We start from the raw sequence: 18,547 nt of genomic DNA on the forward strand, positions 1-18,547 counted from the left end.
ATCATAAATGTACTTAATTCATATTTACTATTTTCAAACTCCTTTTATCATATTTTTTACAGACCTTTTTCATGAAATCAGTGTTTATTGTTACTACAATCATTAATGCTGATCTATTATTAAAGGAGAATGAAACTCTTGGAGCAAGTTAGCTTTTGTGAAAGCAGAAAAATAAAAGAATAAGATCAACAAAAGTTTGAGTAAAATACGACTAGCAATAGAAGAGTTATGAGCATTTGAATGTCGAGATCACTAATGCTATGGAGATCCTCCCATTGGCAATGCGACCAAGATCTATGATGTCACAGATGAACAACTCTCCCCTTTTGGACACTGAAAATATACCCCAAAACATCTCTTTTTGCTCATTCTAATCATATGACAAACGATTCATCAATGATATAATGTTGTGAAACCTCTGTACTTGTCCTCTCATAAAGAGAACACCTCACCTTGTGATAGACTCTATAAAAGTGAGAATATAAGTGAAATAAGTACTAAAGTAATTAGGGAGTTGTACGTGTGTGACATCACAGATCTTGGTCGCATTGCCAATGGGAGGATCTACATGGCATTAGTGATCTGAATATTCAAATGCTCATAACTTTCTTATTATTCATTCAATCTTCCTCAAACTTTTAACAATATGTTTCTTTGATTTTTCTCTTTGATATGGATTCAGCTGGTTTCAAGGGTTTCATTCTCCTTTAACCATAAATAGACTGGGCTATTTCAATGCCTAAGAAGAAGAGGGGGTGGGGGGCCTACGATCTCAGCCATCGATCGCGACGAAACTTGGCTCACGCGTTACTCATGGCACTACCTACAAAAGAGTAAGATCAAATTCTGCGAAAAATCTCATTGCTTATTATGCTAATTTAGGTGTAAAATCAAAAGTTTGCTCTAATTAACTAAATAATGCCATTTGATTGCTTATTTTGTATTCACTGATTCTTTACGGGATTCTTATCAAATGAACTATAAAAAAATCAATATCACAATTATTTTCCTACATATTTTATTGTTTTTTCTAATGTATTTCTATATATTTATATATAATTTCTATATTTACATATTTCTATATCATTTGATTTTTTGCTTTTTATTACCTATTTGATGGAAATCGTCAGGAACTGTATTCTGACCATAAACAAGATGAACTTAATTGAGTTTAATCAGTAAAAGGAATTTCTCAATTACTTTGAATTATCTCTGTCTAGAATAAATAATGAACAGAAAGAATGTATAGTTACCGGTGATTTCAATGTTGACTTGATCAACTGCTCCATTTCTCCTGATGTCAACAAATTTACAGATATATTGGCATCCTTCTCTTTTGTACCTCTGATACTTAAACCCACAAGAATAACCAGTTTCTCAGCTACATTAATAGATAACATACTTACAAATAGACCTGAAAATATTTTGAGCTCCGGAATAATAGTCACAGATGTAAGTGATCATTTGACACTATATGCATATTTTAATTTTGACATCTCATTTATCAATGAAAATAATTCAAAGAAGAAAAGACGAATAAATGATGTGAATCTTTCTACTTTTTGTGATAAGCTTGGTGAAATTAACTGGGAGAGAAACCTAGTTAATGACAATGTAAATGTTTGCTTCGATATATTTATGAAATTGTTTATTGATACTTACAATGAATCTTTTCCTTACATGGAAAATCAGGTCAAACGTAAAAAGAATGATAAACCATGGTTTGATGATGAATTAAGAAAATTGTGCAATAAGAAAAACTTATTTTATCGTAAATACCTCAAGAACCCATCACCTTACAGAAGAAGTGTATATATAAATTATAGAAACAAGGTTACAAACGAAGTACGCACTAGAAAACGTAATTATTATTTTAACAAATTTAATGATGTAAAAAGAGATGTCAAATCAACATGGAATGTTATCAATGAATTGTTCAATAGAACCCGAGGTAAAGTACAATGTGACATGATTGAAAGCAATGGTCTAGTGATTTCCGATAAGCAGAGTATTGTTGATTCTTTCAATAGCTATTTTTCATCAGTAGGTTCTGACATTGCTAACGATTTACCTGATAGTACTACCCACTTCAGTCATCTGTTACAAGGAAATTATGTAAACTCTCTGTTTTTAAAACCTGTACAAATATATGAAATTCTTGATATTGTGTCAAAACTTAATATAAACAAAAGTGTCGGATACGATAATATAAGTACAAAGGTTCTTAAAAAATGTATATGCTTTATAGTTAAACCATTGTGTTTTATTTTTAACCTGTCATTGAACACTGGTTGTTTTCCTAGTAGTCTTAAAATAGCAAAAATTCTTCCTATTTACAAAAGAGGAAGTAAACAGTCGCTTTCAAATTATAGACCGATATCCATTTTAACAACATTCTCTAAGATATTTGAACGTTTGATATACAATCGTTTCATGCCCTTTTTATGTAAAAATAACATTCTGTATTCGAAACAGTTTGGTTTTAGACAGGGCTACTCCTCTTACATGGCATTACTTGAATTCACTTCCACAATTGCAAAGGCCTTTGAAAACAAACAATTCACAGTTGGTATATTCCTAGATTTATCAAAGGCCTTTGATTGTATTAGTCATTCAATATTATTAAAAAAATTACAACATTATGGTGTAAGAGGAGTAGCCCTTGACTGGTTTAAGAGTTATCTTCAGGACAGAAAACAATATGTTTCTTTTGACAATGTCTCTTCTGAGATGAAACATGTCAATATCGGAGTGCCCCAAGGCTCTGTGTTAGGCCCGTTACTTTTTTTGATTTTTATAAATGATTTACAGCATGCTAGTAATATCCTACACTCTATATTTTTTGCAGATGATACAAACTTGTTTTTATCTGGGGATGATATAGATGATTTAACCTCAACAATAAATCTAGAACTGAAAAAAATAAATGAGTGGTTTCTTGCCAATAAATTAAAATTGAATGTTGACAAGACATGTTGTATGATATTTCAACCTAAAAATAAAAACATTTCATCTGACAACTTTGATATTTTTATTCAAAATAGTAAAATTCCTGTAGTTAATTCTACGAAATTTTTGGGTGTAGTCATAGACAACAAACTGACTTGGAAAGACCACATAAATTATATATCTTGTAAAGTTTCTAAATCCATTGGTGCAATCAACAGATTACAAAATTCAATTCCATTAAACATACTTATAATGATATATCAATCGATTGTCTTGCCCTACTTTAATTATTGCAATATACTCTGGGGTAATTGTGCAATGGTCCATTTAAGCCGAATAATTGTTTTACAGAAACGTGCAATAAGAGTTATTACCAATTCCTCCCCAAGAATCAGTACACAACCTTTGTTCAAAAAACTTAATTTACTTACTATCAGTCATATAAACAGCTATCAAATTGCAAATTTCATGTACTTGTTTCTTCACAATGCTCTTCCCTCTTTTTATGATGATTTATTTGTGAAAAACAAATATGTTTGTAATTACATTACTAGACAGTCTGACAACTTTTATTTGCCTAATTTCAAATATAATTTCTCACGAACTACAATTGAATATGTTGGACCCACTCTGTGGAATAGTTTACCCATTGATCTTAAATTATGTCCAACACTCAACTCTTTTAAAAGAAAGTATTAAAAAAATCTTGTAAACTCATGAATTGTTCCTTAAGCCGTTTTTGTCGTTTCCTTTTGTGTTTGGTTAGTTTATTTATTTTTTTTTTTATGTTTTGTTTTTATCTATAAAACTTTTTTCCTGCTTGCAACCGTTTGGGATTTGCCTTTGATAGGCCTTTGGCCTTTGTTAAATTCCACACATTTGTATTCTCTGTATTTTGTGTGATCTCATGTATTATATGCCTTTTATCACTTTAATTGTATGTATTGTCTTTTTATGCAAATGTGAAATAAATTGAATTGAAATTATACATCTATGAATTTTTGCTAAATACAAAATTTTTATTGGATTTGTATACAAATTCATGCATTTGAGCAATTTTGCATGCACTTACGAAATGTTGCAAAGTTGGTGTCAAAAGTTGCGTGAGACATGAAAGTAAAGTGAGCAGTGCGGTGAAAAACATTCACGCGAAAAATGTCGAGGAGGGGAGGGGGGTGATTCAGCCCCTCCCCTGTCTTATTAGGGTTAAGGGACTCTTTCTTGACTTACCTCTAATACTAATCTCCAGATGTCAGAAGGGATCTCAACATCAAATGGACTCTCCAAACTCAGGGCTAGAACAGTCCACATGAGAATGAAGAGAAGGTTGAAGAGAAGTTGCTTATAAGCACCCGTCCTGCAAGTCAAACAGTAGACATGTAATTATGGAAAAATGTTACATGTGTGTGTGTGATACACATTCACCATTACTGTAAAACGCCATCTCATTTCCAGGGACCTGGGAACGATTTTTTTACCTCTAGATATTTGCAGTTATTATTATCATTATTATTATTATATTACTATCATTTTCTTATCATTAATATCATCATTTTATTATTATCATTAATATTATAATTATCATTTTATTATCACCATCATCCTCATCCTCATCCTCATCATCATCATCATCATCATCATCATCATCATCATCATCACCATCATCTTCATCATCATCATCACCATCATCATCATCATCATCATCATTAATATCATTATTATTATCATTACTATGATTTTTGTTATTATTATTAACGGAAGAATTACCTTCCAAATTGATTCCACTTGACTTCGACCATTCTTCTGATTACCGGGTGCATGATGACATCCAATTGGTTGTAGTCCACTATCGTCTGGAGCTACATGTACATTAAGAGACAAGAAAAGGAGATATACAAGTTAACTCACAAAAATCAACCTTTCAAATATTTGTTTCTTTTATTTATTTCTACATATTTTTTTTATTTGTTTATCTATTTTTTCATTCATTCATTCATTTTGGGAGAGTACTTCTTCAAGGCTTCATTCATTCAATCAATCAATCAATCAATCAAACAATCATTCATTCACTCACTCATTCATTCATTCATTTTATTTCAATTCTATTTCTTATCATAATTCATATTATTTCCATAGAAAAGGGGGTCTTCACCCTCCACGCTGATATAATAAGAAAGAAAGGACGTGTTCTTTGTCTCCAACTCTCGGTCGTAGAAGTAAATTCTTTCAGATCGCGATTCAGAAGAAAACTTAAACCCCCAAAATGGTGCGTTTGGAAATTTGAATCTGCAACATTGGATAAGCTTTAACTTTGCAATAAACCAGGATTTTCCAGGGATCCTTTTTGGGGTTACACTGTATTCTGGGGGCGCCCTGTGCCCCCGTATAAATTTTCCCCTGTTGTGATGGTCTTACCACTGTCCTTTTCTCGATGTCTGTGCTACTCTCTTCATCAGGAGGTGGCTCAAGGTGGTGAAGGTCATAGTGCTGCTTCCGATTCTGACGATCACTCCTGTACAGCTGATTCAGACCGACCATTGCCTAGAGAATGACAAGAAGGAGTACAAGTATAAGGATCAACAGCCGATAGTATAAAAATAATGCACACCATCGAGGGCATTAGTAAAAAATATTACATGCACAAGATGGTGAAGATTACAGTGCTGCTTCTGATTCTGACGATCACTCCTGTACACCTGATTCAGACCGACCATTGCCTTGAGAATGACAAGAAGGAGTACAAGTAAAAGGATCAACAGCTGATAGTATAAAAATAGTGCACACCATCGAGGGCAATAGTAGAAATTACACGCACAAGGTACCTTTGAAACATTTCTCACAAGCCTGAGATGTAGCCAAGGGTATTTAGACTGTTTCAAAGGTACATAGTAACAAGGTGGTGGAGATCATACATGTAGTGCTGTTTCCGGTTCCAATGATCACTCCTGATTCAGACCAACCATAGAACGACAAGAAGAAGTAAGAGTGGGAGACCGCCATCTTGAGCTTGGAGCTTGACATTGATGGAGGCCTCGAAAGGGAAAGGGAGAGATGGTGACTTACCACTGCTGGCATCTTGGTGACCATGAGCAGCAGAACGGTGTGTCCTGAATAATCCCTATCAGATGCCTTCCCTCCCAACTCGAGAAGCAGACCGGCTGTCTCACTACGATCTGTGCAAACGGAGCAAAAAATAACAACCCAATGCATTCTTGTCAGAGTTCTTAGTCTAGATATACTATGTGATCCTTCACCTCACCACCCATGAAAAACTGGGCAAAATGGTTACAGTTTTATTTCTTAGATTTCAATTTATTCTAAAAAAGAATACCTGGGAGATTTTCATTAATTTTTTAAAAGAGATTTTCACAAAATGATTTGTTCTGAGCCATTATCTGTAAGAATTTAAGCTTATAACAAATAATCAGTAAAAAATTAATAAATTTCTCCCCTGTACATCAGAATAATTAATTGGAAACCATTGTACCATTGGTGGAGTTCATAGGGGGTGTTTCATGAAAGGACTTGATGGACTTTTATCCGACAAGTCCCATTTTATCCAACAGCTACCATAGCAACAGTACCTCTCAGCCAATCAATATTAGGAAAAGACATTGGCGGCGGAAGCCATAAAATTTAGGGGTGGGATGGACACAGGTAAAAATTTTGACAAGTTAAAAAAAAAAAAAAAAGGTTATCAACCAAAATTTTTTGAAAAGAAAAAAAAAAAGCAAAAAAAAAAAAAAAGGTTATAAAAAAAAATTTAGGGGGGGGGACCGTCCCCCCACCTCACATTTAGGGGGGGGGGCAGGACCCCCCCGTCCCCCCCGCTTCCGCTGCCTATGGGAAAAGAGAAATGATGTCAGATCTGACAACTTGTCGGACAAAAATGTTGAAGAATCGTTGCCCAGGAGAACAGTAAACAATACTATCTATGGGCATACTATGTAACCATTCAACTCAAAGCACACAAAAACTTTGGCAAAATGGTTGTTGAGATTGTTGTATATATTAACCCTAAAAAATAGACTGGGCTATTTTGATGCCTAAGGAGACGGGGGGGGGGGGGGGGGGGGGCTGATTCAGCCCCCCCTATGATCTCGGCCGTCGACCGAGCGATCGCGGCAAAAATTGGCACGTGCCTTACCTTGTCATAATCTCCAAGACTGTAGGATCAAATTTTCCGAAAAATCTAATAATTCATTAATTATGCTAATTTATGTGTATAATCAAAGATTTGCTCTAATTAACTAAATAAGGCCTCTAAACTGCTAATTTTTTATTCACAGACACTTTGTAGGATTCTGATCAAATGTACTTTAAAAAAAATTCAGTATCACAATTCTTTTTTTATGTATTTTATTGTTTTTTTACTTTGTTTTTTATTGTTTTTCAATGGAAATCGTCCACGACTTTATTCTGACCATAAACAAGATGAAATAAATTGAGTTTGATTAGTAAAATTGAAAATAATGATACATTTATGAATTTTGGCTAAAAACACAATTTGCATTGGATTTGTACACAAATTCGCGTTTTTGAGCAATTTCGGGTTGACATGCACTTACGAAATGTTGCGTAATTTTGGAACCATGTACCCGGGCGTCGCAAATTTGGTCTCAAAAGTTGCGCAAGACTTGAGAAAAAAGAGTCGTGGAACGGCGCGGCGCCAGCTTTTCGCGTTACAGATTTATCGCGAAAAATGTTAAGGGGGGGGGGCTGAATCAGCCCCCCAGTCTTTTTAGGGTTAAAAAGCAGACCTACATATAGGGTCTGCTTCACAAAGAGTTTAGGTATGACTTAACGTCGCACTTAAATGTCCAGTTGCTTACTGAATAAAAGGCATCACCACATTGGCCAAATCATGCTATTAAGAGGACGTGCTCTACTGATATTAATTAATAAGATTACACATTAAATAATCATGTGCGCATCAGCACTAAGCATGACTATAAGTCACACTGAATTCTTTTTCAGTAGAGCGGGGGGTTTTGTTTGGATTCCAGTCACCCGGGTTCGATTCCCACTTGGTGGCTAGTGTCGTTTGGTAAGGCCTTAATCCTCATTGCCAGGTCCCTCGGATAGGACCTTAAGCCGTTGGTCCTCTGGTTGCTTGCTTACATGTACATGTACAAGCATTCATGCTTTCTTAGCAATCAGGTAAAAAATCACCACCAAGTCCACCATCACATGTATATCTTCTTGAAATTGATTGATATTAACCAGGAAAATCGGGGTCAGACTTATAAAAAGGTTGAACATTACACAGAATGACTCCTCTCTGTGGACCTACCTAGCTCTGCGGCTGCCTGGAGAGGTGTCCTACCCTTGTAATCCCTAGCATGGATGGAAGCACCCTTCTTAATCAGAAGCCTAAGACTATGGCATGCATCATTGCAAGCCGCATAGTGTAGAGGTGTCTTGTTCTCACCAACGGTCAGTGCCTCGATGTCAGCTAGATGAAGACAAGAGAAAACTTGTAAAAAAGATAATCACCTAAAGCCAGGCGAAACGCTAAATGAACCGACTGCGACAAGATTTTCAAACAGATCACACTTTTAATTAAATTTCAAAGTTTCAAGAAATAAAATCATTCTAGTTAAAAGATCAGCATAATGCTAAGAATACAAAAATCAGAATTCTGCTTTGCTGCCAGCCTTGTGGTCGGGGTATAGTCCAATTTGGCTTCAAGTCGCTGCCTATGATGACGTAAGTAGAATTTTTGAATGGATTTGCTCTTATTCCTACAGGAAGGCTCGAAATAGACTGGAATTTCAATTTTTGATATTCATCCCACTATTCGGAACTATGATAGGTCAGATTTTACAGGTTGAAATGTTTATATCAGATCCAATTATAATTTCTTGATGACCAGATCGCAAAGGATCATGTAGTGTGAGCTGGGTTTAAGGAATCTACAAACCATGTCACAACTCACACGCCCTACACCTCAATGAACCTAATGAATGCGATAGGGAGGCTGTGCAATGTGCAAAATTCTGGCCCAATATTAGACATTTGTTTATAATGTAGATGATGGACACAAAAGAATAAATGTCTCGATGTCAGCTACATGTACGTACAATGTCGATGAGGACAAGAGAAATTAGTAAATGTGAAGATCACCTAGTAAGGATTTGAGGGACTGTTGGCATTGATGGTAAATTTGCTATCAATCATTACTTCCATGGATGGAAAGCATTTGATCGTGTGGTCCAGTGGTTAGAGCATTGGACTCATAAACGCAAGGTTGTGAGTTCGAATCCCAACTCTGCCATTGTCTCCACTTTGATAAAAAGGCCCAAGAGTGATATCTGTCGTCTATTACGTCAGCCACTATGACTGATAAACCTAGACGTATAATGTTTCCAAGGTAATTGGTTATATACCAGCTTGGCGTTTACCAGCAAAAAATGCTGTTCTGCCGAGTTCCTACGGGATCGAGTTACCACAAACAGAAAACAGAAACAGTATAACTTTTGTTGGAAACTCATTATTAAATCTCATTAATGGTAAATTTGTTATCATAAATGGGATACAACTTAATTTCTGACACTTCTACAATATTGATATCATTTTTAAACAAGAATTCATTAAAAAAAGACGAGAAAAATACTATGAAAAGATGGAAAAATTGCCGCGATATTTACATCGCCATCTTTTTTCTTTGCCAAAACGACAGGACACATATCCTCGATATCCAAATCAAAAGTGATCAAAACAATCAAATACTCATAACTTTCTTATTGTCTGTCCAATTGTCCTCAAACTTCATTGATTTGCTTCTCTGAGTTTTCACCAAAGTTACCTTGTTCCCAAGGTTTCATTCCCTTTCAATGCTCACCTCCGTGTTCCAGTAAGGTGCTGACCATCTCCGGGAAGTCAACAGCAGCGGCGACATGGATGGGTGTCCGGCCAAAGTCATCAGACTGGTTCACGTTGCTCCCTCGCTCGATGAGAAACACAGCCACATCGGGGTCCCAGGTCCTGGCAACCTTTTGAAAATCAATCAGATGAACAGTTATGATTGGTCAAATTCTGGGGTGTTAAAAAATGATGTAAGTGTGACTAACCATCTCATTCTGGTACATAGAAGTCTAGTTTCTAGAGGAAATGTTTGGGAGCAGTTTAAAGTGTTCATCATACACCATGATGCTTATATGTAGGGCGCTCTTCCCAAGCATTTCATTATGCGTTGAGCCCTCTATTGACTGTCCGGTCTTTCCCTTGTAGTCTCTTTGGTATAATTTACCAAGTGCAGATTACTACTTGCACTGGGTACATATGTGACCTACCACCCCAAAACCAACAATAAGTCGACCAAAATGAATATTGAGATTTTTATTGAGCTTGAAAATTCACTTCCTAAGCTTTAAAATGATATATAATATGTTAAAATTGACCAACAATAACCATTACAAGTACTTGATTGAATGCAGAGAGCTTGAAAAAATAAGGAGGAAAAAATGTTTGAAGTTTGGGGTTCACTCAAGCATGAGATGTGCATACTGCGTAATCTCAGTGAAACATCCAAGCAGTCCGAAAAAGTAGCGTCGAAGAAACTCTTCTATCTTTTCTTTTATTCAAGTTCACGACTTCAAATTTTCACAGTATGAAGGAGAAGAATTGCCCTTTCAGATAAGCTATTTTTTTAATTTTTGGTTTTTGGAGACTAAATTACTATTTTGGCTAGTTACAGAGAACCTTAATACCTGGCAACTTATTGGTGGTTTTGGGGTGGTCGGTCACATTTAGAACAACTGAGTTGAATTAAAATAATTAAGTTGCTTGGAAATATTTCTGACCAGTAATATTTCTGATCTTCATTTGCTAATTACTCTGTAATCATACATTGTATTGAAAAATTGTTTCGTGCAGAATGTAAAGGTTTGGTCCCACTGCACTTACGGATGCAGAGAAGATGTAAAATGGAAAGGAATCTTGCCATCCGTTGGAAAAACGTTATGTATCTGTTGTGTACCCTTTGCATACAAGTATGTGTTTCATACGCTCTATATCCATCGAGCATCCGTCCACTGTGATTTCATTGTTCGCCCATTTTGTCCATTGTCTGGAGTGGGTGAAAACGGATGGAGCCACCCCAAAATTTTGCTTATCCGCTGTATCTGTTATGAATACGTTTTGTGTCCATTGGCCAGTGGGACTAGGCCTTTAGGCAACTTGTCAGAATTCTGTGCTGCATCTTCTCACAGGCATCCTGCTATAAATAAAGGAACCATGAGTCTTTTCAGAGGCCAATATTCTGAAGTCGGGTTTAATTTAAACTCTGGTATAAAGTTGTGGTTTACCTATGGATAGCCAATTGTGGCATAAATCTCTAACAGTATAATTCCAATGTATCCGCTCATTTTTCTATCAAATCATTCCTAACTGTTTCGGAAGGATAAGTAAGGTAGTTTTCTTCAACATTCTTGAGTTAGGAAAGAGCGCAGTAAACACAAGAAACATGCAATGTAAACAAAATTTTGACATGTTTGGCTTTCCATAATTTTAGCACAGAGTTAGACCATGGTCTATTTAAGTTAAACCTGACTTCAGAATTACGGGCCATAGTGGTTTTCTCGCATTCCCATTCTTTTCTCTAGGAGTAGATGTGAGGATGGCTAATACAAAGCCACTAGTCGGATTCCTGCAGGAAGGCCCAGGCTCTTACTACTGAGAAGGTGCCCAACTCATCACCGCATTGGTTTTACGATCAAACCCATGGGACACTGTGTATTCATCAATGAAATACATGTTATAATTCATGCGTGAAATGAAACTTGAGCATCACTTTCAGTCATAATTTACTCTCTGTAAAATACCCCTAGAAGAGATCATTTTGAAGTTCAATCATAGATACATGTATATAATGCCTCAATATACCATTAGACAAGTTTAGAGGAGCTGAACCTTTCCAATTATAACATGTACATGAAGCCTGTATTTTCAAGACAGAAAAGGCACAAGTTATATATGTACATGGCACACGTTATCCAATTATACAACTTATACTTTCGATAGGGGAGTGCCCGATGAAACCCTGAAATGGGGGTCTCAGGAACCGACAATGGGTCTGAAAAGGAGGTTACCTAAGCAGCACATCTGAATAAACTCCAGAGCGCCCACCTGGGTTCTATGTACAGTAATACTGTAAACCTGCTACAAAAGACATTATCTCAAGGAGAAAACCATCCCCACTAATCGAAGCTAGATAGTCTTTCAAACTTACCTCATGCAGCACCGTCTGTCCATACTGATCAGCCGTGTTGATATCCGCACCCCTCTTTAGGATCAGCTCCAGGTAATCAACATCGACCTTGATGTTGGGGTCAGGTGATCTCGACAGGTGGCCAAAGTAGCCAATCAGCTCGGCATTAGCCACGTTGGGGTTGTTGGGACCTGATATGATGTCTGGATCGATTCCATCGGCTAAGGGTTATGAAGATTAGTTCCTGAAAATATGGGGAGGCAAAGGTTATTTTCTATTCTCAAATTCTGTTCATTACATTAATTTTCATAATTAGGCCTAAAAACTATTGTTTGCCATAACAGTAGGAAAAAATTATGCTTGGTCGGTCAGTATTTTTTCAAGGTATGATATGAAAGAGTCTAGACCTATTTTTATAAGAGATTGAGAGTTGTTTAAATCTTTTGGTCACAAGTTTCTTCTGCTATAAAACAATATGGACAGAATTTTTTTACCTTGAGCATCATTTGCCAAATTTTTATGACCTTTATTTATTTTTAAAAAAATGAAAAATGTAGAAAACTGAGTGAAAAATAGGGTTGGTTGGCACATTTTTAATTTTGAGGGTCAAATTTGAATTAAAACAAATGAAAGTCAGCAGACTTTACTACGGTCAGTCAACTGAGTTACAGCAAATAATGTTGTTTTTAGGCCTTCCTGGAAAGACTCTGACATATTCACATGTGCTCCTGAATTGTGAAGTTATCATGAAGAAATAAAGAATATCTGGATCCTGTAACACAATAGCGATAAATCGTACGCTTGATTTTTACGATTGTTTTTACATTGTAGTCAATGGAATCAAGCGTATGTAGACAATTGTTCTACGATCATTGCTAAACTTTGTGTTATGGACCCCTGATGTACTCTTCCATAAAATGCAGAGTGAGTGGTTATAAAACGGGCCTATACTCTGGCTACATGTACTTTGTACTCTGTATCAATCTTTTCTTTCCGCTAATATTGTAAGTAGAGATAGGCAATTGGAATTAAAGATAATTCAAACCAGTGAGGTCTCAAAGAAAGGGTTCTTGCAAGAAATCATATCTGCAATCAATTGCAAATACAGTTTGTTTTTAAGTTTGATATTAATTCAAACTCTACCAAACCAACTGATAATTTCTAAGGTATGTAGCACACTTGAAATTGATTAGATGACTTTGAAAGATCAAGGAATTACAATTGATTTATTGAAATTGCAATATGAACCCGGGGGGGCCACTTCCATTGACGAGTGGATACCATGCGCGACCATGGGGTCTCGAAAAGCACCCTAAACACATATTTTCCATATTCTGAAAATGCACCCCTTAACAAGTATTGGCGTCTGAAACCCTACCCTTAACAAGTATTGGAAACAAAACGATACTCTTAGCAAGTATATTCCCTGAAATGAACCCTTAAACAAGTACAGCGATTTTTTATTGTTAGGTCACGGGTCCGTCGGTCGTCGGTTTTACCTTTACACACCATTTGGTTGAGTACGGCCCCACCTTCCACACCTCGCGCAAATCGAACCCTAAACACGTAGTGTTGGGGCAAAAAGGACATCCTTTTTAAAACATTTTAATTTTGTTTTATCATCTCCGCAAATTTGACCCTAAACTCGTAGCTTTCCCATCGAAATAGATACCCTTTTTTCATTATTTTTGTGTTTTAGACACCCTTATCACGTTACGTACGTAACGTGCCCTATCTTGAAAAAGACATCCTTTTTACGTGTTTTTTTGGTCGTGCATGGTATCCACTCGTCAATGGAAGTGGCCCCTCCGGGAATATGAATCAGAGTGATTACATGTCTGGAATGATACAAGATAAAAATAGAATTGCTTTATAATTTGCTGTTAGTGTGTGAGATCTGAGAAAAATGTCAATTAATATTAAGAAATATATACACAGACACAGCAATTCAATTACCAAACACACTAAACAAACACAATAAAATTAATTAAAGTTATAAGTTTTGTGTTTAAAGTGAAACAAAGAAAAAAAATGAGATGGTGATTAATGCAAAGAAATACATGTAGATAATACACAATCTTGTATACCGGTACATTGCCCATTAAAATGGGCTCAATATAACATGTATATACCAATGCCCAATAGGTTTTGTTGGTTGTATGCTAAACAAACAATTCACTTGAACATTGAAGTTGAATTTCAATCAATATTATACATGTAGATGCTATTCAATGAACAAATGAAGTGTGCATTAATCATCATAGCTACATGTACATATGTATGACTCTATTTCAATAGTATTATTAAGTGCAAGCATAATATACAGTAGCACTAGAGAAATAAAGAAAGGTAGAGAGCTCATGATGGGAGAGGGAGAGAGGGGGCAAAAGAAAGAAGACAGGGGGAGAGAGAGGTAGAGAGAGGGAGAGGGAGAGAGGGGGGGGGGAGAAAGAGAGGATGGGACAAGGAGGGAAGGGGGTGGGGTACAGACCGAATATGAGTTTTAATCAATCAATTTAATCAACTTAACAAAATTCATATCTACATGATTTTAAGTACATGTACGGTATTAAACATGAAAAATCACGAACGAGAGTTAACAAACATTTAAAAACTTTTTTTTGTAAAATAATGATTATTGTAAAATGGAGAAAAGGAGTCTTAAACCTGTTGGAGACTGCATGAACCCACTCACATCCTGGGGTTTACATCCCGGGGGGGCCACTTACATTGACGAGTGGATACCATGCGCGACCAAAAAAACACGTAAAAAGGATGTCTTTTTCAAGATAGGGCACGTTACGTACGTAACGTGATAAGGGTGTCAAAAACACTAAAAAAATGAAAAAAGGGTATCTATTTCGCTATAGGAAAGTTACGTGTTTAGGGTCAAATTTGCGGGGATGATGAAACAAAATTTAAATGTTTTATAAAGGATGTTCTTTTTGCCCCAACACTACGTGTTTAGAGTCCGATTTGCGCGAGGTGTGGAAGGTGGAAACCAAATGATGTGTAAAGGTAAAACCGACGACCGTTCGAAGGACCCGTGACATATCAATAAAATATTCCTGTACTTGTTTAGGGGTTCATTTCAGGGAATACTTGTCAAGATTATCGTTTTGTTTCCAATACTTGTTAAGGGTAGTGTTTCACACGCCAATACTTGTTAAGGGGTGCATTTTCAGAATATGGAAAATACGTGTTTAGGGTGCTTTTCGAGACCCCATGGTCGCGCATGGTATCCACTCGTCAATGGAAGTGGCCCCCCCGGGGTTTACATGTACATGTATGGAAAGTGTTTATTACAGCTAAATCAGCAAGTCTCAATCTTATTCTACGTGTTTTAATATTTACCACACCTACATGTGCATGTACATGGAAAATCATCTTTCTTTCTTTTTTGTGATGCATTCAACAACCATACGATTTGGTGTTTTGAGGCTGGTGTTTTGAGGCTGTACTTTTTCATTTAGTTTTCACATTTGAAACCAAACAAACTGAACAATGTAAACAAACAATAATGGAAACTATTGTACTAGCTCAGCAAATAATCAATAACAGACATGGTTCGTGTCGGCCAGATAATTCAATGTGTGATGTGGAAAACAAATTACTCCTTAAACTGGTACTTAACAAATATTTTGTCTTCATAGTGTTTACCCCTAATACCTACATGTAACTTATACTGCTTTCAACTTAATATAGGATCAAATCTGAATGTAATTTTACTAATTTTAACTTTCGTTTAGATGTACTGGGGTTTAGATGTACCATCTTTCTAAAGAATTTGACACAGGAGCTGGGTTTCCCTGGAATCATAACAATCAGATATTAAAAGACATAAGTTTGAGTTAACAGTTCACATTTTGTTCGATTTTGCATTTTTTAATATCAAACAGTTGTTGAAATGTGAATATATCACATGTGTTTTTTTTTTCATCAATATTACCCTGGCATTATCCTGCAGCCTTTTACTGCACAGCGCGCAAGCATTTCAAAGAATTCCTGTGAGGTACCGGTACCCATTTACCTATCAACCAGGGTTGAGTGCAGCACAATTTGGATTTTAAAAAATTCTGAAAATGACAGAATGGTTCAGATTGGAACCCATAACCCTCTACATCATAGACAATATGGGTCACTATGATACACATACGTGATGCAAAAGCCTCCATTGAAATAAGCATGGAGCTCCATTGTGACCCAACAACAAAGAGAGGATAAGCAGTACTCCGGACAACACTCTTCGCTTCAACAGTTTCAAACCGACCGATCAATGTTTCATTTGTTCTTTTGTGAAACCCCCCACTGTAAGCTCATGCTCTGAGCTGTAGAGTCCCTTTTATAGTAAGGGTGGAAGGATTTAAGTCTGCAAGTACAGACTAATATATGACACTAATCAAGACTCCAAATTCTCTGTGACAAATAAGAGGTAGACACAGAGTACATAGTGAATCTAGTCTCATTACTTCAGACTCTGCACTATGCGAATTACGAAAACCGAACTGTGCCTGCTGACCACAATGCGGGGTGGGCTTCGTTGCTATTAAATAATTACTGGAGGGAAGCCTTGATATACATAAATTCAACCTTAAGACTAGAGGACGCTGCATTTGAATGAACCAGTTGGCCTTGGTGTTTTGTGTTCTACATTGGGAGGCAACATTACATTAGTCCCTCAAGAGGACTGTGCTTTAGATAATACAAACAAATATCTCTTTCGAAAATGCATTACATACATGTGTATTTATAATTGCTTGTAATATGAATATGCAACTAAGCTGGATAGGTTTAAAGGGGAAGTTCACCCTGAAGAAAGGTTTGTTGTCAAAATAGCAGAAAAAAATGATAAAAAAAATATTGGTGATGGATTGGGGGAAATCCATTAGGCCCTAAAGATTATTAAAAAAAGTTATTAGAGTTTAAAGTTTTGGATATGTGACGTCATAAACGAGCAGCTGGCCCATATTTTATGTAATATAAATGAACAAATTTTAATTTGTTAATGGTTAGTGATGACTTATTTTTGTTTTCGTTTTAGAAACGGGTGTGAAATGATTTGTCTATATACTGAAGGTAGAGTAAAACCATTTTCAAATTTCTGAGAAAGTGACATTTCGTTGATGTGTCTATATGTAGCAAAGCTGCTCGCATATGACGTCAAAAATCAAATAATTAAAATTCTAATAACTTTTTTATTCTTCGATGGATTTTTCTCAAACCTGCAATATTATTTTTTCTGCTATTTTTACAATAAACTTTTTGTCAGGGTGAACTTCCCCTTTAATTTGGAATAATGGTACCATAATAGTTATAACTCATAAAACAACCAATTCCATAAATGATGATTTCATCTAAAGTTGAATAAGGTGTTAGAGGTGCAATATTTTTTAGAAAGCTATCCATCCCATTAATAAAACATAAAAAACATATAAGGTCTTCCAATGTAAACACTCTCAATGAAAATAATTCTTACAGCATCAGAAAAAAAAAAAAAAAATTTCGTAAAATTGATTTCCTGATAGAAATGATGCTAAAAAATTAAAATCCATTTAAATAATAAAATTATCCCTTGGCTAAACAATACATTACTCTTTGGATCAAGACCTTTGTGATACATCCAGACACATAATTGTAATGTCCATTTTAGGAGCTATCTTCCCCCCCCCCCCCCCTCATTGGGGCAATTGCTTAATTGTGGGGGCTAGCTATTTCTTCCACGTCAAGGGCTATTTTCTGGTGCAATAAAGCGGTAAAAGCATTTCTGATGATTTTGTTATAGATATGGCAGATCTTGATTTTGAAGTGACTTCAGAAAAGATGGTCGCACCAAAACATTCAATTTCAGGAATGTTAGGGGCGATTTGGGCAAAAAATGCCCACTGTCCACATTTATTTTCTAGTTTTATATGATTCATAAATTGGAAGTAGCAAACACCCAGGTTTAGTCTCCCTGACAGGCCAACACACTCTTACAAAAATTACATATTTTTAAGTGCAAGAAAAAAGAATGAAAATGTATTTACATGTAGTACTTACATGCATAGAATACAGACACCAGTTTGCAGAATTTTACATCATACATTTATGATGTAATGAATGATTCATTCATGGTATGAAATGAATGGCATGAAGTATGAAGAAAAATTATAACAACATTGAGATTTATTCATAACAAATTAACAAATTACATTCAAACCAATCAATTTCTCTTTTCATCTATACAGGCAAATGTTTTACAGAACTACATGTATCAAGAACCATAATCTAGCAATCTAAATTATTAAAAGAAATTGAATAAATAAATGAAATTAAATAAATTACACCAAACGATCAATGAATGAATGAGAATTAGCTCTAAATAATTTTTACAATCAAATGAACAAG

The 18,547-nt window shown here is 35.7% G+C and overlaps 1 protein-coding gene across 3 annotated transcripts in view; it reads right to left on the reverse strand.

Annotated features, from left to right (window-relative positions):
- Positions 1–18,547, reverse strand: part of LOC129280722 (uncharacterized) — a 40,298-nt gene that overhangs the window by 19,167 nt on the left and 2,584 nt on the right. For all 3 annotated transcript variants that reach the window (XM_064111883.1, XM_064111882.1, XM_064111884.1), the window contains exons 3-9: positions 12,182–12,381; positions 9,794–9,944; positions 8,243–8,404; positions 6,013–6,122; positions 5,365–5,490; positions 4,717–4,808; positions 4,180–4,306 (exon numbers count right to left, since the gene is read on the reverse strand). In XM_064111883.1, coding sequence (XP_063967953.1) covers positions 4,180–4,306; positions 4,717–4,808; positions 5,365–5,490; positions 6,013–6,122; positions 8,243–8,404; positions 9,794–9,944; positions 12,182–12,381 — 968 coding nt within the window. The remainder of the gene's footprint in view (positions 1–4,179; positions 4,307–4,716; positions 4,809–5,364; positions 5,491–6,012; positions 6,123–8,242; positions 8,405–9,793; positions 9,945–12,181; positions 12,382–18,547) is intronic.

This window comes from Lytechinus pictus, chromosome 17 (assembly GCF_037042905.1).
Source record: "Lytechinus pictus isolate F3 Inbred chromosome 17, Lp3.0, whole genome shotgun sequence".
NCBI lineage: Eukaryota > Metazoa > Echinodermata > Echinoidea > Temnopleuroida > Toxopneustidae > Lytechinus > Lytechinus pictus.